Source organism: Oreochromis niloticus, linkage group LG18, assembly GCF_001858045.2.
Source record: "Oreochromis niloticus isolate F11D_XX linkage group LG18, O_niloticus_UMD_NMBU, whole genome shotgun sequence".
Classification (NCBI taxonomy): Eukaryota; Metazoa; Chordata; class Actinopteri; order Cichliformes; family Cichlidae; genus Oreochromis; species Oreochromis niloticus.
The window spans coordinates 6,539,943-6,563,624 of NC_031982.2; the positions used below are offsets into that span (position 1 = coordinate 6,539,943).

General features: G+C 39.8%; 1 protein-coding gene across 10 annotated transcripts in view; it reads right to left on the reverse strand.

Moving 5' to 3' along the window:
- Window positions 1-23,682, reverse strand: part of carmil3 (capping protein regulator and myosin 1 linker 3) — a 94,518-nt gene that overhangs the window by 33,646 nt on the left and 37,190 nt on the right. For 9 of the 10 annotated variants that reach the window (XM_025900480.1, XM_025900481.1, XM_019348418.2 and 6 more), the window contains 8 exons: window positions 23,131-23,225; window positions 20,587-20,673; window positions 18,120-18,229; window positions 16,495-16,572; window positions 11,216-11,292; window positions 5,881-5,985; window positions 1,550-1,619; window positions 1,361-1,442 (listed from right to left, as the gene is read on the reverse strand). In XM_025900480.1, coding sequence (XP_025756265.1) covers window positions 1,361-1,442; window positions 1,550-1,619; window positions 5,881-5,985; window positions 11,216-11,292; window positions 16,495-16,572; window positions 18,120-18,229; window positions 20,587-20,673; window positions 23,131-23,225 — 704 coding nt within the window. The remainder of the gene's footprint in view (window positions 1-1,360; window positions 1,443-1,549; window positions 1,620-5,880; window positions 5,986-11,215; window positions 11,293-16,494; window positions 16,573-18,119; window positions 18,230-20,586; window positions 20,674-23,130; window positions 23,226-23,682) is intronic. The other variant, XM_025900483.1, reaches the window with a different exon arrangement.

The window sequence follows — 23,682 nt, forward strand, 5'->3', positions numbered from 1 at the left end:
AAGTCCTGTAAAATTTGGAAATCTAGCAAACCAAACATGGACATCCATCATGACCAGAACTACACTTTACTGTGTACCCTGATGCCTGCAAATTCCCAGTTCAGTAGTTTATGGTATTTATTTAAAGACAGTTTAATTGGACTGCACAAATAATGGTCTTTAAAAGAGATTTCGATAACTCCCACAAACAGGACTAAGATTAGGCAAGAATCAAAACATGCCTTTGTTGGTATGTTAACACAGTGATTCAAATTCACACATACATTTGCATCATCAGTGGTATGATACAGCAGGTCTTTGTTCACTATGCCCAGCTGGTAATCCGGTCTTGAATGTAAAGAAAAAAATCTGGTGTCCTGATGAATGATCACATCATTGTTGGACTATGAAGAAATACATTAGTTCAGCCACTAAACTCACACTTGTAGATAAGGGGACTGGCATCAGCTTCTTTATTCATGCTTCAAAATCTCATTCTCATTTTATCAGTCATGCAGCTGACTAGTAAATTCTAATCGCATTCATGTGGGTGTGCAGGGCAGCCATCATAACCCAGTGCTATTACTGTGCTGATAAGATAAAACAAAATGGTTTGTTGACATAGATCCCTCCACTATCCCAACCGCCTCCTTAATAGATTAGCTTTTGGTGTTTTTGATTCAACTCAGATCATGTACACGTATGTATTACTCTATAGCGCCTTTCCTCTCACAAACACTGCTGTGTCGCTTTTATACATTTAACCTTTTCATATTTTCCCATAGTTTAATTTTTCTTTGTAAAATCAGCTACTTTGTTGCCAGAACACTTTTCCATCACTAGGATTGGTCAGATGTTGCCAACGCCAGCCTGTGAACACGCAGGGGTTTACTTAGCGAGCCAATAACCAGCTCCGTGTGACCACTTATATTGATCGCCACAGGGAGGGTAAGTGAGTCCAGATAACAGTAAGACACCCTGGGTATGATGAACTCTCTTCATAGTGCAGGCCTCTGGTTGTTGTGTTTGTGGCATTTCAAGTACAAGTGCTGCCAACAGTGAAGCTGCAGATTCCCCTCAAACTGTCCAGTGTCAACACTCACGGCTGAAGGGTGCTTCTCCCAGCTCGACTTACATTTTCATTTACTGGTTGTTATAAAATGTGGATAGATAGATCAGGAAATAACCAATATCAACCAACAGTACTGGCCCACCGATAAATCAGCCAGGCTCTAGTGACTGAGACTGGTTCACTAGTTTAGTTTAAAAGAAAGCCATTCAATTTAAAAGCTGATGGAGTCAAAACAGTAGTCTATACGATTTACAGCTACCCAACACACATACAACAACCCCTTTAAGTGCATCCCTTGTGGGTTCTTACCATTATCAGAGATATCTAAAGTCCCCACACATGAAACTCGAGGAAACAGCTCCTGAATCACCCCGGCACCTGCTGACCTCAACTGTGGAAGGCAGACAGAGAGGAGCGGAGCATGATGGGATAGCCACAGGAGGTAATATATGAAGATGATGAGTGAATACACCCGGAGTACAGACCGACAGAGCGTACCTCACAGCTGCTGATGTCCAGGTGTAAATCAGTGATATGAGGGTTATTGGACAAACCGAGGAACAGCGCCCTGAAGGAAAACAGAGGTAGGATGGGATGGGAAAGAGAGGGAGAGAGAGGAAATAAAGATTAATCGTGAAGCAGATATAGAAAAAGGGGTACGAAAATGATAGTTAGATAAGAGGAAATGTTGAGAAACAGAGGTCAATTGAGGCACAAGGACGAGCAAAAACCACATTGGAAAAGAAAAATAAATAAAAATCAGTTCCACTTGAATCCAATCGCCTTTTTTCTCCCTCTAACAACCTGAATGGATCAACCACCCCTTCCTGCCCCACATTCTCCTCTGCACACCTAAAAGTTTAAGAACCATCTTAAAGGATTTAGAGAAAAGTAGCTTAAATATAAGATTCATAGCTCACTAAGTTGGCAACAGAAATTACCTCAAAAACCTTCAATTTTTATTCAGAAGTGGCCGACTGTAGTGACTGTACATTTACACAAGCCCAGCTGGATGCAGGAAAAAAATACATTTGCACATCAAGGCTCCGCTGGAGGTTGTTCTTGTGCAATGAATACACATTTAAGAGTTATGCACCATGAGGAGGTAATGAGGAGAAGTGCTAAGTGGGGAGTCCGCTCCATCCATTTTGGCTGGGATCCATCACGCAGCGCGCAATCATCCCAATTGCTGGCATTTTGCTTTGTTTTCTCTGCTATTGATTGTGTTCAGCAGGCTATAAGCTTAGCAGAGAAACTGTAATATTGCAAAACTCCATTTATCCCCGTTGGGAAACTCCTTTTTTTTTCTTCTTTTTTTTTTTGCTTGGCTGCTCTGTGAGCTGGTTTAGCTACAGATCTCCTGAAGCTGGTGGGCATAGAGTCCTCCACAAAGACACGTCAGCACAGTGGAAGCTGGCCAACACGGGGCTTCAGTCTGTGTCAACTGATTGAAGGCCAGTCAACTAACGGAACAGTAAACTGGCTCCACTGTCAAGGAAAAGCATTTGAAACCTAATGTGCACCTTGATGATTAACTTTCACTGGTGGTTTGGATGCAAACCACACTCCATATGGTATAAGCTATTTTTGTACTGAAACAATGATGACAGAAAAATGGCAACCTTGTTCGCTGAGCGGTTTTTGCTTTAAATTAGGACGGTTAAGGTACTATCCTCCTCCTATCAAGGCCTCTGCATGCATTAAAGTTAGAGTACAGGAATAGGAACGCAAAAATAATGCATTGGGTGGGGGGCTCTCACATTTTTACGAGTCTCCTCTTGGATGGAAAACCGAAAGGCCTTCAGCAGTCTTCCTCCTTGAGCTCAGTTTATACAGTGTTTTGAAACTAAAGCAGCTTACAGCATCATGAGTGGATACATTTTTAGCTTGAGTGGCCCCAGTGGGAATTCATTCTTCAGCACTCACAGTCAAAACTGCCGGTGACACCCTCAACAAGGTTAGGAGTTAAAAATAACAAGATGCGCGAGTTTGTCTTATAACCCACATATATCAGCAACCTCTACTGAAGCTAAACAGAACATGAGTTCTGGCTGTACCCGCAAAGTTTCCATTCATCACTGTTCTCCCGCAAAAGTAAAAAATGTACCTGATCGCACAGCTGCTCGGCAGGTAGTCTGAGGGGGAAACGCTGCGTCCAATATCATAAAGAAAGAAACGTGTCTCCCTCAAGTCCGCGTTTGCTCATTTAAGGCATTTCATCCCGTAATTGGATTATTTTGCGGATTTCATTACTCCTACTGTGCATGAAATTTGTAGTAGAAATGCTGGGAGACATCATGCAAAAAATTAATAAAGTGGTTTTTTTTAAAGCAACAGATTCGCTTAATTCATAATTCCAAGCCTACTGTAATATTTCTATTTTCAAAAAGGACTTTAAACTTATCTTGTAGGAGTAAGTGGCTTCTCCAAATTTCAGTCGTAAAGTATGTAGGAGGCACAGGAACACACTTTCTCCAGTGTCTCCTTAGCAGGTAATTTATAGCTTTTTTCCTCTAATAATACTAGCATAATATTTCAGTGGCTGCTTGATGTCTATATTAGCGCATCCTGTTGGCATCTTGGCTTTTATTACAGGATATTTTGCCAAGTCAGTATATGCATCCCGTCTAGAGATTTCCCAAATGAAGTGGAAGAGAATCAGATGCCAGTTGGCTGTCACAAATGATGATATACAGGTCAAAGCTAAACGTATATTCAGCAGAATATTTATACTGTAGCCACATCAAGAAGACCCAGTGTATCGATGCATAATTAGAATAAAAAACTAACAGTAGTTAGGTCGGGACCACAAGAGTCTAAAGATGATTGATATTTCTATCTGCAGTAATTTATATTTGACAGTGTGGGCTCTTTTGTGGGATAGCAGCAGCAAACCTAGCAAGTATGAGACTGATCAAGTTAGACACAGCATGAAAGGCAAAGCAGGAGGGGTGGGTTGCCAAGCTGCCTGCACCTCCACAGCAACTGTGGGCGGGCTAGAGCATTTTGAGTAGCACAATACGAACTCTAACGGGACGGCAGCAGAGTTCGACTGACACAGCCTTATGAGCTAAAGCAAAGCCCAACCCAATTTTGTTTCCAACTCCATTTGGTGTGCGCTAATTTCATAACAATACTCCTTTGTATGACTCCCTGAATTAAACTGTAATTAAACCTGAAGACTGATGACAAAAAAGTCAATTTGTTGTGACTGGTTTTGTCATAATGTCACATCATAAAGACAGATTCTAATTTGGCTTATCAGATATGTGCACCCCTAATTATCATGGGTTGGTCCTGATGACAGCATACAATTACCAGTTTGCTGCCAGACACTGAGCTTGAGCACATTCTTTGACCCTCTGTATATGTAGCATTAACATGCCAGTTAGTCATATATAGTGCGTTGGTACCTTTATGGCAGCTGTGCCCAGCGCTGACTTTGATCTATGTGTCATACGAGAAAAGAGACCTCTCTCTTCACAGGTCACTTCTTCTGTCAGAACTATGAGCATCTTCACAGAGCAGCTTTTGAAAGGTTGTTTTGATGCATTTTTCTGACTGACTTGTTTATTTGGCATTTTTCTCCTTTATCTATATCTGGATACAGGTTTGTGACTCTTTTGGGGATTATATCTTCTTTTTTCCACTGTCAAATAAACTTTAGGCTTTTGTGCCATATGGAAATACAATGTAATGAGCCAAGGTCCAGTAACACATAACAATACATACAAAAGATCCTGAGGTACTGTGCAAAAGCAATAGGGTTTTTTTCCTCCCACTGGACGTTGCTTGATTTTTTAGTCATTTTCAGTCCTCACCATTTACAGAGGAATGGGGTTTTTTTTGTTTTTTATTTCTCAAGTCACTTAACACTGACTTATGAATCATTACACATTAGTAGGAACCTTTAAATATTTGACACAGGACCTGAGAGATGGATTTGGTCCTCCAGTAGATCAATCTACTGTTCACTGATGCCTCATCAGAAACTGTGTCAGTAGAAGGGTGGCTGTCAAGAAGCCAAGGAAAGGAGAAGAGGAGAAAAGGCTGAGGTATCCCAAATTGCACAAGACCTGGACTGAAAATCACTGGCAACCAGTCTCATGAAGTCATTAACCCAAATATGGTTCAAATCCTTGTCAACATATGGAGGGGTTCAGGTAAAGGTTACAACAGTGGATGTCTACAGTCATCTGTAAAACACAGTGGAGGCTCTTTCACAGTTTTGCACTGCATTTTGGCCGGTGGTGTGAGTAGCCTTGTTAAAATTTAGTGAATAATGAACATAAAAAAGTACCATCAGATTTTGATACACCACGCAGCAACATCTGTCTGATTGGCGACAGCTTCAGTTTTCAGCATGACAATGATCCTAAACAGCCAATGCAGTAAAAACATGCATGGATAGAAAAACACTATCAGTCTTGGATTGGCCTCCCCAGAGTCCGGACCTCAGCATTACTGAAGGGATCATCTTGACAGAGACGAGAACAAAAGCCAGCCAACATCCAAAGAAGAGTATTGAATGTCGTTCAAGAAGCCTGGAGACTGTTTAAAGAAATCACAATAAAGCTGCCTGCTGCGACTGTGTTGAGGAATGAAGGTGGTCGTACCAAATATGCACTTGCATTCTTGTTAGAATTGTACAAACTGTGCCTTATATACTTTATGTCCATGTACACCTGCACGTTTTTAAATAAAATTGTTGCACTTCTTTTCCACTTTCCTCATATACATAAATGATGGGTGGCTCAAGACTTTTGCACAGCACTTCCAATTTCCAGTTTGATTTTCCCTGAAAATCCATGCGTTTGACAGCGACTCACCTCATTGAATCAGGGGGGACCTTCATAGAGGCCAGGCTGACATGTGTGAGGCTGAATGCTGAGCTGAAGAACTGACGGAAAGTTGGCAGAGAATCTCTGGCTTTTCTGGAAAAAGGACAGTACAGGAAAAAACAGGAAGATTTTAAAATAGAGGAGGAGAGGAGCACCGAGGAGAGCATTTAAGTTAAATCTTAATCAGGCAGACCGAAAAATAGGATGAGACTGATCTATAACAAGAGGGAGGATGACAGGAGGACTTGATACGCTCATAAAGACTGACAGAGAGTTTGCAGTAGACAAGCAGAGCAATGACAGGGGGGGAACAAGGCAGGGAAGAGAGCCAGAAGAAGGCTGAAGCAAAAAAGATGCTCGCTGCGACATTTAGGTCAGTATTATATCAACCCGACAGCGTGAAAAGGTGAAGTCGGCATTAATTACTGCCATCACTTAAAAGGTAACACGGACCTATTATCTAACCATCTGCCTGGCATATACAGCACATTAGCCCGTCATCATAGGAAGCACAGAGAATAAGTCTCCATGTATGAACAACATTCCTCTGAGTCAGAGTAGGGACTGTACTCGGCATTCATGGAATGAATATAGTGTACTGTTTCCGATCTGTTTAGCACTTGTCAAAGCTGTCAATCTGCCGTTCCATCCCCCGCGCTGTACACATAATTCACCACAGGGGAGGATGAGGAAGGGAGGCTAGAGAAGGAACGATAAAGTCATGAGTGGCGAGGAGGAGGAGGAGGAGGAGGAGGAGATTGAGGGGAAGGATGAATTCATCTTGCAGAAAGATGAAGTTTGTTTTTCTTGGAAAGATTACCTGCTATCGCTCTTCAGGCGGCTGATATGTTGTTTACTTGTGCAGCACAAAACCCTTTTTTTAGCTTCTACCTGATAAACGAGTATTGCTGTCACTGATGAGGCACTTTGGATGCAAACTCATGAGAAGTAAAATTTACCTCATAGTTCACTAGTCAAAAAAACCCTTATAGATATAGAGAGCTAGACAATCTTTTATATTTGACATGAAAAGCACAGGTGCGGCTGATTTCAGTAACAATTCTATGAAAGCAGAAGCAGCCACCAGGAATTTGAACTACAGCTGTGTCCTCGCTGCTGTGACGTGTGGCACGTGTCCATAAAAATTCACTCTACTTTTATTGCATAACTGCTCATTTTGTTTTGCCACAGAATCAATTAACACTGACCGTGGTTGAGCCAGTTATTTACTTTCAGAATAATTTCACATATACAGGGCTTATAGAGAGTCTCGTGCCAAGTGTGCAAAGATTGCTAATTAGCATAAGTTCAGCTGAGGCTAGTAGGAATTCAATTAGTTGTTTTGAGTAAATGTTCAAAAAGCAAAATATCAGACAAATAAATTGATGATGGCAACAGATCAACAGTTGTTATGTACCCGATACTAAAGTTAAATGACAGGATTACTTTCTGAATGTTTCTTGGACTATAATGCTCACAGGTGACACTGTGGAGGTGGAGGTATGCTCTGAAGATTCATGGACGTAGTGAAGGAGGATATGAAGAAAGTTGGTGTGACAAAAGAGGATGATGAGGATAGAGAGGGCAGATCATCCACTATGATCATTCCTGAAGCATGAGCATTAAGAAAAAGACTTTTTAAATGTTTCTCAGTGTTTGTCAGTGATATACTGAGCCTTACTACCAGGGTTACTCCATGAAAATTCAGTCCCTCCCACCTGAAATCTCGTGCATTTTATGAAGCACACAGGCAAAGGCATGCATGTTGTGCATTTTTACCAAAATCAATGTCATACCCACTCCCAGTGCCACAGTTTAAAACCAAAGTTTTTTCTCAGCATGATTTTTTTTTTTTCTTTGACCAGCTTTGAACATCGATATGTCCTTGTCCACTAGAATAGGCCCTGAGCAACAGATCCACAGAGTTGGAAGTGCTCAGCCAACAGTCTCTACAGACTGTGTAGAGATGCCATGGACTCTATTCAACACATAGTAGCAGGATGTAAGATTCAAGCTGGAAACGCATACATTTGGAAGCACAACCTAGTGACTGTGATAGGCTAAAGGAACATCTGTGCTGCATATGGACTAGAAGTCATATGGACTAGAAATCCCACCAAAGATGGTTGAGAACAACAGGGCTAAGGTCCTGTGGGAGTTCCAGTTCCAGACAGACAAGCAGCCAACCAACTAGACATAGAGGTGGTTGACATGGAAGATTGGAAAAAAGTTGTGACAGATGTGGCGATCCCAGCAGATAGCAACATCAGGAAGAAGAAGTTTGCTGTCATATTAAATCAACAATAATTTGGTGAACCATCAATTCTGCAGTCAGGATGGATCAGGGACTCTGAACATACGGTATATATAACTCCGCCATCACCCCTGGGTGGTAGTTTGTCTGTTTTTCTCAAGCTTGGGTGCTCTAACAGAGTCCTTGGAGTTTGGGGGTTCTGCTAATTAGGACTGTGCTCTTTTGGACGGAGATCTCTGATTTTGTACCTGGAATCTGTTGGAGTCACCCATCTAGTTTTGGGGTTATAGTTCATAATGCTCTTGTTACCACTGGGACCTGTTTGGATTTTACTTTTCAAATCTACTCCAGTTGTTCCTTTAGCTCCTTGTACTCCTGGTACTCTATTTTCTCATAATACAATAAAACTACAATAAAAGGCTTATTCCTTACTTTAACAGTTTAATCATACTTTAAATCATTTAAGGTTCGTCTTTTCCAATGATGCTTTAGCTCCTTATTGTAATGGCTTCCTTAAACTCGACCAACACTTTGATTCCTTTATCTGAATTAAGCCATTTCAGAAACACAGTCACACTGAAACATGAGCACTTTCAAACAAGTCCTTCAAACTTCGTCAACACTTTGTCAACCTTACTGTTCAACATCCAGAAACACACGAATTACTTTTAGTGTTTCCTCTTCCACTGACACTTCAGCTTGAAATTATGTCAGGCCTAGGCATCTGCTACGTCAGTCTCAGAGAGAAGGGCTTTAAAAGATTCATGTTAAAAAATTGTCTGGAAAGCTGGGGAAGGAAGCGTTTTGTGGAAGTCCCCTCAAAGCATCTACAACAGAGAGTGTAAACTTAGCCACGGTTATGAAAACTGCACCAGGATGAAACAAGCCAGAACGATCCTTTTAATAAAAAAAGAGAGACATCACCTGTCTTTAGAAATACACCCTGTAATGCTGCACCAGCCCCCGAAAATAGCCTAAAAGGGAAAGCTGCTCTGCACTCTCCTCTCCTCTGATTGCTGAGCCAATTTTGTCATGTGTTTGGCACAGCTGCTTCACAGATATGAGCGCAGTAATTTGACTGGCTGGGAATATAATGAATAATCACTACACCCTTCCAATTTCTGTTCCACTTCACCAAATTCCTGTGTGCATATTGCAGCGTGAGCCCGAGCCCTTATTGTCCTTGTGCACACGACCCAGTGCTTCACACTGACTGTTGTGACTGCACTGTTTAAAAACGGGACTATTAGAATATAATTTAGCAACTTGCCACGCTGGCCTTGACAAATTTGACCAGGACACATTTAACTTTTAACGAGTGCTCATTTTAAACGTGGCGTGCGCACACGGGCGAAAGTAAACGTGCTGAACTGTGGCGTCTGTATTGCCATTAGGCAAATGCATGGTTGACAGAGTACAGTAACGTGTTTTAGAACATTCGCCCCATGCAGACAAAACCATGTTAACTTGGCTATAAGATTAAACTGCATGGCGAGAGAGAAAATGAGAAAGGGAAAATGTGAGATAAAGAGGAGGGAAAAGTGGGAGAAAATGAAGTTATGAGGGATTAAAAAAAAGGAAAAGGTCACAAGGAAAAAGAAAAAAGAAAAAAAGAAGATAAAGACATTGAGGGAGACAGTAGTGAGAGAAACCCCGGCAGCTGCACTACAATCCCAAGTCGCTGCTTTTCAGATAACCTCCCAGTGTGTGTAACAGCAGCTCTCCTTTGACCCATTTGTAACGATTAGCATATAGCCCGTCAAAGCTGCACGGATACAGAATGGCTTCTGTCGCATAAGCAGATATGGTGTCACTGTCTCTCTCATGAAACACTCTCCAGAGAGCTCTATCAGCAACTTGTAACCGTGCCTGCACGTCTGTGTGGCAGCATCTTCATAGACTCCTCATTGGTAGTCAAAAGTGACCACATCTGTATGTGTGCAAAGGGTGAAGGAGTGGTCTGAGGCAGCCCGCTCCATATTCATGAGCGGCAGTCAGGTGGTCGGTTCTTATCGAGTCGGTTCAGTTTCGTGCCTTCATGTGGTTACGGCAACACAGCAGCCATCTGACCGGCATCACCGAGCCAGTGCGCATTTAATACCACAAGAGCAGCAGGAGGACTGCAACTAGGAACTACAAACACAGGAATGATGTGGGGAGAAAGAGCAAAGGTAAAGATGATGAAATGTGGAGAAGGTAGAGCGATAAGGATACAGGGAAGGGGGAGTGGGGCGTATAAGTTGAGAATGATGAGGAAGGAAAGGAGAGAGGTATAAATGAGGGAAGAAGAGTTATGAAAAAGGGAACGATAAAAAGCAGACAGAAAAGACTGATGGAGAATGGATGCCATAAGTAAAAGGAAGGGGAGAAATAGAGGTGCTGCTAGACAGGTGAAAAAAAAAAAAAAGATGGATAGAGAGATACAGTAGATAAAAGTAGACACGGATAGGGGAAAAAAAGGAGGCATGAGAGCCTGGGGATTGGAACAATAATTCCCGTCTAAAATTAGTCTCATTTTTCACCAACTTCTTTCTCTGTAATTCTGTAATGTAATATGCTGAGCAGGGAAGCTCCCGGGCTCCTGTGGGACATGACATGATGAGAGCCGGAACGGCTTCTGCCTGCTAGTGAAGTAAACAAACACACACAGGGTTCAACCACACACACGCACGCCAACAACAACGACAACCCAAGCACTGCTGGGCATGCATACAAGTGCTTGACAGACAGAAAACCTGTTAGCAAACAGAGACATGTGTACATTAAAGAAAGCTGGAAACATTCGGCACACACAGATGCAGCGAGGCAGAATAAATGAGGAATGCGATGTGAGGTTGTATGCTAATTCTATCAGCAAGGTCCAGGGCTAAACGCTAATCTACGGGAAATAAATGATGATGCTCGCTCTCCTCTGTACCTCCTGACTGGAAAATTTCCAGAGCTGTTTGGCTGAGTCATATTAAGAAAACATATATATATATATATATATATATATATATATATATATATATATATATATTCAAATAAAAATAGCCTAAACTGGGATTTACACTTGAGGTGAATGCCCACCTGTGAGAGAAGGAGTTCTTGGAGAGATTCAGGTAGGAGAGGTCAGCGCAGCAGCCTCGCAGCAAGGCCCCAAACAACTGGCAGAGAAACAGAGAGATAAATGGGAGGTGTCATGTTCACTATGGTGAACACGATTGTGTTGTATAACAGTTATTTTGGCTCTTGAGCACTGAAAAAACGGTTATAGCACAAATTAAAGCTGACACAAACACAATGTGAAGACTCTTGAGTAAATATATATTTCGAAGTATAAAGACAGCCTTACTTGACATTGAAAAATAGAATTTAGCAGAAGCTCTGCATGTTGTAAAAAAAGGACGAGTACAACAAGATATGACTGGCGGTCAAATCAGGGCAAAAAACACTCTCGTTTCGGGATTTATTTGATCCTTTCTGTGCCATATGGCTCGACTTTCCACAGAATAATGCAGTGTTTGTCATTAACTTTCTACAACCGCAAACAGGCGCATTTAGCATCTGCTGCAGTGATTTTCCAAGAAGTATGACATCGTCGGAAATCAATGCTGTGAGTTCTCCTCTACAGGGTGAAAACAAAACAAAGTGAAACTCTGAGGCTGAGAGGAGTACATGATAAAAGATGCTCAGAGTCCTGCGTCATTCATTCCACTCAGCATTGGACAATACTTACTCTAAATCACTGCATCTGAGTATAAAAGGTAGTTACTTGAGCTTTTGTTGCATTTGTACTTGTCAATTCAATACATTTGAAATACATTACATAAATATTCTACATAAAACATGGTAAGCTTATAAAAAATGGTTCAATTGTTAACAGTTCCACAGCTTAGTCATTTTTCCCCATATCAACATCTGGTTTCACTTAAAGTCAATTCTATATTTTTACTCCAGTGCACAAAACTTTTTACTAAACTTCTCATTCTGGCTGTCAACAAGCACACTAATGTTTGGGCATTGTGACCTTCAATAGAACAAGCATATATTTTTCATGGCAAATTCTGCATGATTCACAGTTTGTCTAGTGCAACCCCTCACTGCATTTACAGTCTAAAAACAAGGTGTTTTGTGATTCAGTCTCTGTTTGCATTCATATTACAAAAACAAAGAAAAGCATATAAGATCCCAAACCCTGTAATCCTGTGACAGGCTTTTGTTTTCTCTTCTAGTTTGGCAAATCTATTTTGTATTTTGCTCAAAACACTGAGTACTGACTGAGAATAGTTTATTGGTATATAAACATCAGTCCACATACCATTCACTGTGACGGTGCCCATCTCCCTGAACCAGTGGGCTAATTACTAAACTATATTTAAAGTTTTGTAAAGGCTAAATTGCTACTCCACACAGATGCAACACTATTAGCAATCTAATCATGTCAAATAATAGTCACCAAGGCCACTATCTGAAAGAATAAGTAAGATCTAGTTTTTTAAGAATTCCACTTGTGAAGGAGAGTTGTACTCTGTTAAATTTGGTATTTGTTGAATTGATCTCTCTTTGGAGTTTAAATGCTAATTAACATTGTTCCTGTACTCAGAATTCAAACTGTCCTTGTATAAACTAGGCCTATAGAAATAAGAAGGTTTCTCAGTACAGCATTGAGCCAGGAAAAGAACTTTAGCTGAGCTAAAGCTTTAGTTAAAACACTGAATTAATTTTATTGTCTGTGAAAGACTGACAGAGAACATTTTCTCTCTACCTTAAAGAAATGTTTAAATGAAGGTTTGAATCATTAATATTTGTTTCAGAATATTTGGAAGCTGCTGCATGTCACCACTTACTCAAATCTACGCCCTAAATGAGCAACAATAATGTAGACTGAAAAATAAAATTGGTATTTTTATACTTATTAAAACAGAGTCTTGTTTGGCTACTTTTCCCGTGTATATTTAAGGGTTAACGGCCCCGAGTTCCAGCAGTCAAATGAAAAACAGCCAGTAGTGTTTCTGCCAATCTTTGAAAGAGTGTACAGAAAGTGCTCATCTGTCGGAGGAGTCTACTAATTCCCGATAGCAGGACCAAATGGGCAATAAGAAGTGTAATTGTATTGTACTGAATCAAAGTCAAGCTGAGCCTATACCAGGAAAAACGAATTACTATTCTTCAATTTGTTGCACTGGATATCTATCAAATGTTTAATGCCTCCAAAAAAAGAAGCTGTACAGGATTCGTGCAGAAAACCAAGTATGCTGTGTCACGTGCATTTCTCTGCTTATATGATCCGTGCTGCATTATGCTGCACAGCGCCATGTATCATCCATCAGAGGCCATTATCAATCAAGCCATGCCTTGTGATGATATGGCTGACTTTCAAAATAAAGAGCTTTAGAGAGTACTAAAGTGAATGTGCAGGGACCTGTGATCCGCCCAATTTTAAAATAAAGATGATAAATATGTGTTTGTTAGGCAGGAGGACGCAAATTTGATTGGCATCAAACCAAACCCAGATTCCCTGGAATACTTTAAGCAGCATCCCATCACTTGTGAGAGGTTAAACTATCGGACAAATCCATTTTTTCGCTGGCAGTGTGATCCATCACGCAAATTGATTAATCGACCGTTGTCTGTGTGTCAAGCGTAGATTAAAAACAGAAACTTATTAATAATTCAATCCAACAAGCTAACACTAAAAAAGACTAATTTTCCCCGAGATAGCTCCTCTCTAAAGGATAAATGACAATTAGCACAAAAAAAAAAAAGGACATTAAGCGGGTCTCACAGAGAACTCTTTCTGTCACCCTCTGAAGGTGAGCAAGTTCAACTTGGAAATAAAGCAGAAGAGAAGCAATGACTTCCATCCATGCACATAATTCAATATAAAATTCATTGCCCACATTAACAGGACGGGTGGGCTAGTCCTCTGCAAAACAGATTCCTGGCTGACAAGCTCGCTGCTTTTAGGTGTTAAAACTGCTCAAGTGAAGAGCGGCGAGGGAGGAAAGTAAACGTATCACAGCGGCAAGAAAAGTCCAGAAACTTTTTCTTTTTTTCCCCATTTTTCCCCCCAAAAAGCATAATAAGTACAAATTAAGAGGAAATTATATTTTTGAGAAACCCAAAGTTAGTCAGTGTCTTTGCTCTGATTTAGTTGCACACTAAAACGTATTTAAACAACTGTATAGAAATAACATAATTATTCTGTATTGTGATAAATATCGTGAAAAAGCTTTAGATAAAGAGAATTTATCTATAGCTAGAATCGACATCAGTGATATTTCTTTCTCTTTCTTCTTTCAGAGGTTAAATATGTACTTCCTTTAATTTTCCTTATGTGTTGATTTTTCATTTTTAAATCAGAGGTAGATGTTCTCTAAGCTGTAGCTTTAGTTTTTCATTTGATTTCTTCTTTTTTTATTAATTAATTTATCGTGATACAAATGAACTGGAGAAATATAAAGTTCAAATTTTGCATATCTTCAAATAGCAGAAGAAGAAGTATTGCACAGAACGACCCATTACATTAATATATCTACACATTACAGTATTAACTGATCCCTGTTCATGTAGTAATTTTAAATCTAGGTGACAGGAATCATTTTTATAAAGTACAGTTTGGTCTGCCATTACTAGTAGACTTTCAAAGTATTTACATCCTGTTGTTTTCAGCACTAACTCTATACTTTCACTTTCCCATGAAAGCTTAAGAATTTATTTTTTTAATGTAAAACTGCAGCACTCGTCATGTGGTGTTTGTACACAGTAACCATTAACTACATAAAATGTGTCTGTTTCATTAAACAATACAAAGTAAGAAAGGTTCCTACACTAAGCTTGACTTACAGTACTACATCAAATCTAAGGTGCAGCTGTACATTGTAACCTACACCTTAGAATTCATGCAGACTGCACCAGCTGTGATAGATCTGCTCGGTAGCAAAACCATGTAAACCAGTATATTATATATTATAATATTATAATAGTATAGGATATATTAGCACAGGATTAATGCCTCAGTGAAACAAAATGTCAAATGCCATAACTATAACTAGCTGGCATGCAATGCTAATGCAAAAGCCAGTGCTTTGCTAACATAGACCTGTTTACTTTCACTGAAGCCTTCAAAACGGCACGAGTCTGTACACAGTGTCTCAGAGCTATGAAAGTAACAAAACAGCATGTTGTTCAATATTTATCTGCTCCAAGTCCAAAAGAATCCGCTGGGTTTCACTCGTGATGGTTAGCAGTGCAGAAACATACATTTAAATGCAGCTTTAAATGCAACTCCACCCGCCGTGGTAAAGCTCTACGGGATTCAGCCCAGAACAAATCAAGTTTTGGAAATATTTCTAAACATTTAAATCGAAAACATTTTTTAAATATATTTTTTTCACTGAACATCTCCAAACTATGCTAAACTAAACTTAGTTTAAGATGAAGTAGTTGGGTAAAAAGAATAAAATTCTGTTGCCTGTTATGGTGGATACAAATATAAAGTAGCTCAAAGTTCTGGTGTACTGTATTTGTAGTAGCCAGGACGGAAAATGGAGCATTTACTGTAGATCTTGTCCTGCTGAACCGCTGAACAATGGCAGTGCTTATCTTAGATCTGTAGCTGACTCTGACCTTTAACCTCCCTGCCGTGGTGGAAACGATAAAAAAAGAATATTTATGTCTGTTCTACCCAACCTTGCCTGTCCCTACGGCCTTCTGTGGCATCAGCAGCAACACAGCACTGACAAAGCAGCAATGACTGAGAATGAACAATAAAATGTGACCTTTTCACAAACCCCTACATCTTCTAAGGAGACACAGACGTTAAAAACGTGAGTACAGTTGTAACTTTCAGCATTTTTAACCACACAGTATCGCATATTTGCAGCAAACCAACTGCCATCGCAGCAGTAATCTGCAGGGACAGACATGTTCAAGTGTGGCCAATGAACTCTCTCCCTGAGAGAAAGCTCCGTCATCCTTTCCGCTGTTAGCATATCTGCTACCACAGCAAGACGCCATTTGTCACACTGGCTCACAGACATGCTAAATTTAGACATACAACAACAAAGATGCGAACAAAAGCTTGCAACAAATGCTTCTGTGTGCTTTCCGTAAAAGACATCATTTGTATAATTCACAAAGGTTATACATCTTCATTATTGGCCCGTCTAAGAGCTCCACTTTCACCCAAAGCATTATGCAGAGAGAATCTCTATGAGATATGGAATAAAGTGAGGTTTTGTGTGGTAGGCGTTTCATATTCAGACTGCTAGGTCTTTCTGTTTCTTGGCTTGAATCCCATTTTAGTGATGAGATCAGATAGTGATGGGTGGATATCAACTGTAACAAAGACAGCGAGTACAAACCGAGTCCACAGTGCAGTCTGTCCCAGACAGGTCCAGGTGGACCAGGCAGTTAGGCTGGGCCAGGAAGAGGTACAGGTTCTGCATGGGAAGAAGGAGAGACTTTAATATAGTGTTAATATTTCTGAGTCAAGGATGTACACAAGTAATCATCTGCACAGTCAAGGGCAGTGGTCACTGGATTAATTGATACACTCTCACATGGGAATTAGTTAACATCATTAGGACCCAGTCAATGTAGGATTTTTGAGACCAATACCAATGCTGATGTTTAGTGATTTAAAAGTCTGGTATTCTGATATCCTTTACTTTTTAGATTTTCATTTATCAACCGTTATAAATGCCAGTACAAACAGCTGCTGATATATTGATAAATCAGTCATGTTCTGAACAGCATCCAGCATTTTGACACCGATCTCTCACCCCAATCGGTCGTGGCAGATAGCGGAGCCTCCCTGAGCCTGGTTCTAGGCTCCCTGAGTCTAGAGGTTTCTTCCCGTTAAAAGGGAGTTTTTCCTTCCCGCTGTCGCCAAAGTGCTTGCTCATAGGGGGTCATATGATTGTTGGGTTTTTCTTTGTATGTATTATTGTAGGATCTACCTTACAATATAAAGCACCTTGAGGTGACTGTTGTTGTGATTTGGCGCTGTATAAATAAAACTGAATTGAACTGAATGGATTAAAGAAAATGACTGACTTTCACTAAATCACAATGTCAAAATTAATCTGTAAAGTGATCTAAACTGAGTATAAACCTATATTACATATTAAATTATAGACATAAAATGTCTTAATTATATATAAACATGTTTCAGTTGTTTATGTGTATTAGTATAAATACTACTATTAATATTTGTAAAATCTGACATTTGCATCTGCAATAACTGGAAAAACCCTCTAAGCAACTCAGCTAAACTGTGACCTAAACGCACAAGTCAGGGTATGGATTTAAAAAAAAAAAGCCTGACTAAGCAGCTAAGGCAACACCGAAGGAGTGCTGAGCTTCAGAGGCTCAGCCTGAAAGCCTGAAGAGATTGTGGAGGCAGTAGCAACTTGCTAGTCGCTTCATCTTCCACAGTTTTATGGGGAAGTGGAAAAGAAAATGATCATTCTTTAAAAAGCGCAGGCATCTCAGCTACAGTTTGCCAGGAGGCACATGGGAGACTCTGAAGTAGGCTGGAAGAAGCCCCTGTGGTCTGATAAGACCAAAATGAAGCATTTTGCCCTTCAGAATCTGTAGCTGGGCTGAAAAATGTTTTTTCACTGCGCAAACTGACTGAACCTGGTCAAAGAAAGTCAGAATCAATACTTATGTACGCATGTATTTTTTTACATTTTATATAAAAATGCCAGATTTCCATCCTAAGGTGGCATAACAGCAGGACTGAAAAAATGATGATTTTCCAGTTTATCAGCATTAATACATTTTAAACAGTGTAAGTAACAAAGGCCTGAGAATTTTCCATGCAATGATACATTGACTCTTTCCTGATGGGCAAGTGTAAAAACTCCTTATTATAATATTACAAGATTCCTTTTCCCCCCTCCTCCACTCAAGATTTTTTACAGTAAGTGTGCATTAATAAATTTGAATGGGAACACACAATGCAACAATTTTTGTGCCTTACTGTAGCATCCTCTCCAGATAAAACCCCGGGGTTTTTGCTAAGGTCCAGATGCAGCAGAGAATTGGAATAGTCGTCAGCTGAGCACAGTGCCTGGGACAATGAAACCACACCTAATGGGGGGGATAGGAGAGGTGATAAAGGATTAAAAGAGAAGGGATACAGTAGTTTAATTTAATCATCTTATAATCTTTTTTTTCAGGGGGCCAATTTAATGCTCTGGACATGACATATCAGCAACTGAGGAATAAAAAAGCTGAAGAAGCGAAGAAAAACAAAACAATCTGTGGCAAAAAAATAAAAACTAATTGAGCAGAGACTTGACAGCGCATGGCAGGCTTGTACGAAAAGAGCTTTCAGAGGAAACCAGCCACCTTTTACCCACTATTCCAGTTTCCAAGTGCGCCCTGAAAGCCAAACAAAAGTATGTACAAATCAGATCACTACACAATTACAGCCACAGGCCTGATGGAAGCCCTCATTAAAATCCTCATTCTGCAGCACACAGCACCCCATGTCAGGTTACAGCTTAAATACAGACACAGCAACAGCACTGGTGAAACATCTAGGAGAGCAAAAAAATGCAAAGCCTACAACTATCATTTCTCCATGCTGTATTCAATCTAAAATATATCACTGATAACAACCAACAGGAAGTGTTTTTAGCACTAGAGAGGAGGTTGGAACAAGACAGCCATTGCATGTGCCTATCTGAAGCTGGCAAGGCAGTAAGCTGTTCATCCCTAATTTGTAGCGATTAGGAGGGAAATGAGGGGAAGAGGGGGCAGAGTGTCTAATCCACCCCACACTCTGCCTCAATCCATCTATCAGCTGCTTGATTCTGCTGCAAGTGCAGACTTTTGGAGGCCAACTAGTCTGTGTGACATTGTCGAGTGTCTATAGGAGCAACGGTGTGAGAGTTCTTGGGAGGCATCAGCTTATTTGCATGTCTGATTAACATCCGAGAGGTGACGTAAGCATGTGTTTATAGCATAAATGTGCATACGGGCTTGTGTGGGCATAGGTGTTTTAGAGACAGAAGGAAGGAGGGGGAGGGGGAGCGAGAGAGATCTATAAATATTCAACAAAAAGTGCTCAGCCCCTGCAAAGTCATACCCACCTACCAACACCCAACATTCAAGGTCAGCATCATCGTTGCATTCTCCCAAATCACTGTTTCAACCCAGTGGCTTTTAAAACGGCGCCTAGTGTGGTCTTCCCATTCATAACATACAAAAGCAGTCAAGGTCACTGTCTGTAGCATGAAGTTTGCATTTAGCTATACCTTTAAATTAGACATCTCCTTGCCTATATTGCATTGAAAATGAGCAGAGCAGCAAATGCACAAGCAGAGGATTTGAGAGGGGGGAGAACTTGCAAGCTAAAGAACAGAAAATATATTTATATGAATATACATGTATTGCCAAGCAAGTACAGTGACTACAATAAACATATTAATCATTTAGCACATTTAAAAATGAGACTTACAGGCAAAACCAAGATAACAAGTCTCATTAATGGCACTCAAATGACTGTTACAGTCCAACTATGCTAGTTAGCTAGTTAGCTTTAGCCAGAGTTTGGTTTCCTTGCTTTCCTTGTGTTTCACTACTTGATAACAAACTGAATCTTGGATCAACAAAATAGGTCTTTTTCATTGAAATGGGTCGAGGTAGTTTAATCCCTCAGGAAAGCTGTAGCTGTACCCCTGACGTCACATTAGCTTGTAAAGATTAGCCTGTTTGACCATTAGCTTTTATGTAAGTACTTTTGGTTTTCGTTAATTTAATTCATTTTTTAAAATATTGTCGTGTTTCTGAACAATTATGTTGTTACAACATTGTGTGTTTTTCAAGTAGTATAATAATACTGTTCTCTGTAACGACAGAAATGTCTATTATATCAGCTAAATCAGATAATCATTACCCATAATGCCATTAAAGATCAGGAATTACTTGTAATTTGCAATAATCATCAAAGAATAAGCTAAAAGCATATGGAATTACATCTGTATTAATATTATCCTTTTGAATCTGCTCTAATACTGTTGAATATATTGTTTGGGATAAAAGCAATAAAACTGGGACACTCTGCTAATGCCTACACAGGATTTCATGGGGGATATTTTTTTTATATAAATAATCAACCACTTTCAGTTCTGACCTGATTATTATTTGCTGGATGGATTCACGTGGGACATTTACTGGTCTCCATTTCTGTTTGAGTAAATGCCCGCTCAAATGCAACTGCATTTAGAGCAGCAGGCCATCATTGTGACTCTCAGGTTTGTTTCTTCCACCCAACCTGGCTTACAGCTAGCTTTTACAGACAATTTCCAAGCTGTCTTTGAGCAAGACACAGTGTTTTGTACTGCTTTGTGTAATGTAATATGAACTCACAATGATAAAAATCTGTGTTTGTCACACAGACAGCCACTAGGGGCTGCTGTGTCTAAGAGCAGCACACTTACCCTTGGAGGAAAGTGAAGTCTTGGAGAGGTTGAGGAGACGCAGGCCCTTGTTAAGGCGACACACCTGTTGAATAAGGTTGGAAACTCCTGGTAGGAGGAGGGGTGGGGGGAGACAGAGAGGAAAGTCAAGTCATCACTTAAACATAAGAACACATATATTGATCTATCTACACCAAAGACATTAAATGAGCAGTTCAGTGACAAATCACAAAAATGTCAACAGACTTGCTCACTAACAGTGAATTATGAAATGGTTAGGCAACTTGTAGATACCACGCTGGGCTCTGGAAAATGAAGACCTGATACATATTTTTTCCAGGTTAAATGAGAAAATACAAAGCAATTGATCTGAAATGTTAGCCTATATTAAATAACATTTTGGTCATTCCATGTCAGTTCATCAAATGTCAGCTCAGATTGGATTTGATAGTGGAGCAGTGAAGGGCTGCAAGTGGGATTCAAACTGGGCTGCTGCACTATGTGGCATGTGTTCACCTGCACATTGACCACCCGGAAAAAAATATTTCAGGGAATGAAGGCAGGGGTGTTTTCACATATCTTTTAGTATAAGTTGTTTAGAGGCCATATTAATATGAAATTACATAGAAAACTACTTGAGATGGGTTATTTTTATGGTAAATATCTGGTACTATGACTCTGTAACTATGGACTCTGAGAAGAATGAATCCTTGAAGTCACAGTCACTTGAAGTCCAGTCTCCGACAGCAGATTTGCAGGCCTAAATCTACAATTTGCGAAATATGCATTATTTAATTTAGACCCTTTAACTTAAAACCAGCAAATTTGAGAAATATTACGAGTTATTAACAATGCTGGCTGCTTTAGATGAATATTAGTATTTCAAATATTCATATTGGGAAAATGAGAGAACACCATCACAAATTTTGGGTATATTAACAGGAAATTGCTCTTAAAATGAAAGAAAGAAAGGTACGTACCTGGAGATTAACACTAAAGTTGGACGAAAATGTGTTTTCTGCATATTTAAGCTTCAAAATCAGCGAAACCATTCACCTCATCATATTTTCCATTTGCATGAGAAGATGTAAATAAAATATCAGTCGCCTGCCTGCAAAACTCCTGCTTCTACTGCAAATCCCAAATTTTTCCAACAATGTTTGAACCCAGAGAAAGTGACACATCAAGATGGTCACTTCAGCAACACTGCATTCTGCTCAGGTCTGACTTTCAATAATGCTCACACAGTCCTATTTTACAAAAAGTACATCACATTGGTAAAGATTTCACTGTTGCTGGCATCGATTTCAAAAGGAGCCCATTCTTCACATTCTTCTTCACAGTTTCAATCTCAGCGTTGGTATTTCATGTTTTCTTTGAATCATTTTTTCAGTAGGGGCATAAATCGTAAAAGGCTTGCTTACAGTACATCCCTGCATCTATCTGCCCTCACAGAGCTTATATATAGTTTGGCCATGTAACATTAGACTCCCTTATGTATGCACTCTCCAAACCATGCCCTTGCAATTCTAAAAATAAATAATAAATAAAACCCCCACTGACATAATTTACAGCCTTACTTTTTAAACATACTGTAGTGAGTAATCCACATGAGCACCTTGTACAAAAAGCAGCTTACTGTACATAACAAAAGAGATTCAGCTCAGCAGTTTCATTAAATATACTGCAGCCATGGAGATAATATGAAAGGCTTTGCTTTTATTAAAAATGAAATTCATTGAAATGCCAAAAGTTGTCTCCTAGTTCGTGTCTCCCTCACATCCTTTTTTTTGTTTATTTGTATCTAGAGAAGTTTTACTTTAGAAGGCAACCGCACACACAGACCGAAGGTCATCCTTTGCTGTGAAGATGTGCATTATTGTGATAAGGCTGCAGTAATTTTACAGCTCCAATTACAATAAAGTAAGTATCTCGGCACACGGGTAACCACACACACACACACACACACACACACACACACACACACACACACACTCAAAAAGAGGGTGATAAGGGGGAAGCACTAAGAATTAATTGAGGTGAGTAGAAGTGACAAGTGTCAGACGTGAGGACAGAAATGAGCTAATAAGTGACGTTTGCATGCATGCAAGGCCTGACTCTGCACACACACCTCAGGCTGCCTGAAGTGTGTGCGTTTATTTCTCACTTGCAGAGACAGACCACAAAGTGGCAAAATGTGTGTGTCTGTGTGTGTGTGTGTGTGTGTGTGTGTGTGTGTGTGTGTGTGTGTGCAGAAAGGTCTAAGAGGTTCGGATTGTGTGGTGAGCAGTGAGACCAGAAAAATAAAGGATTTCTCCACAGTGAAAGACCAATCAAAACATATAGCTTGAAATATATGAAAGAAAAAAAAATGAGAAAAAACAGACAAAAAAGAAAATAAAAGGTTCTGTGAGGACAGAGATTGATTCTGAATTCTTTGAAAGCAAACAAAAGCTGTGAAGTAATAACATGGGAGGAAAAAAAACAAAAAAAAAAACAATCAAAGTTGCCCTGAGAGAGACAGCGGGAGGAGGGAAGAAGAGTTCATAGAGTCCAGGTTGGTACCTTGGTTGTCTAGTGTGTTATGAGCCAGGTTGAGAGAGTGAATCACAGAGGCTGGGTTCTCTGATAACGCAGATGCCATCTTCTGTGGAAAATCCCTGTGGACGACATTAAAAAGAAAAGTTTTATTTCTGCAAAATTGAAAATTCAATACTGATCTCAGATACTGACAAAACAAATCTTCTGTCTTACCTCAAAGCACTTTACAATAATTCCAGTGTTTTGCTTAAAGGTACCAATTAATTGATAAAGGTACTTTAGATTTTTTTTAATTAAGCTAGTATTGCTTTTGCACATGCTTCAAAAAAAGGTAATGTAATTAAATCAGGTAAACTTTCTAATATTTCAAATTCATCAAATTTCAGGCCATTTTTGTTTTCATTTTGACAACTGGGTCTCATAGTTAATCAAATTCAGAAGTCCAGCATCTCAAATTAATAGAATATGTCATTTCAAGCTTAAGTAAAATATGGTTCAAATCATATAAACATGCATCTTTCGGTTTAGCTCAGCACACTTAGCTGCAATCATGGGGAAGACTGCTGACTTGATAGT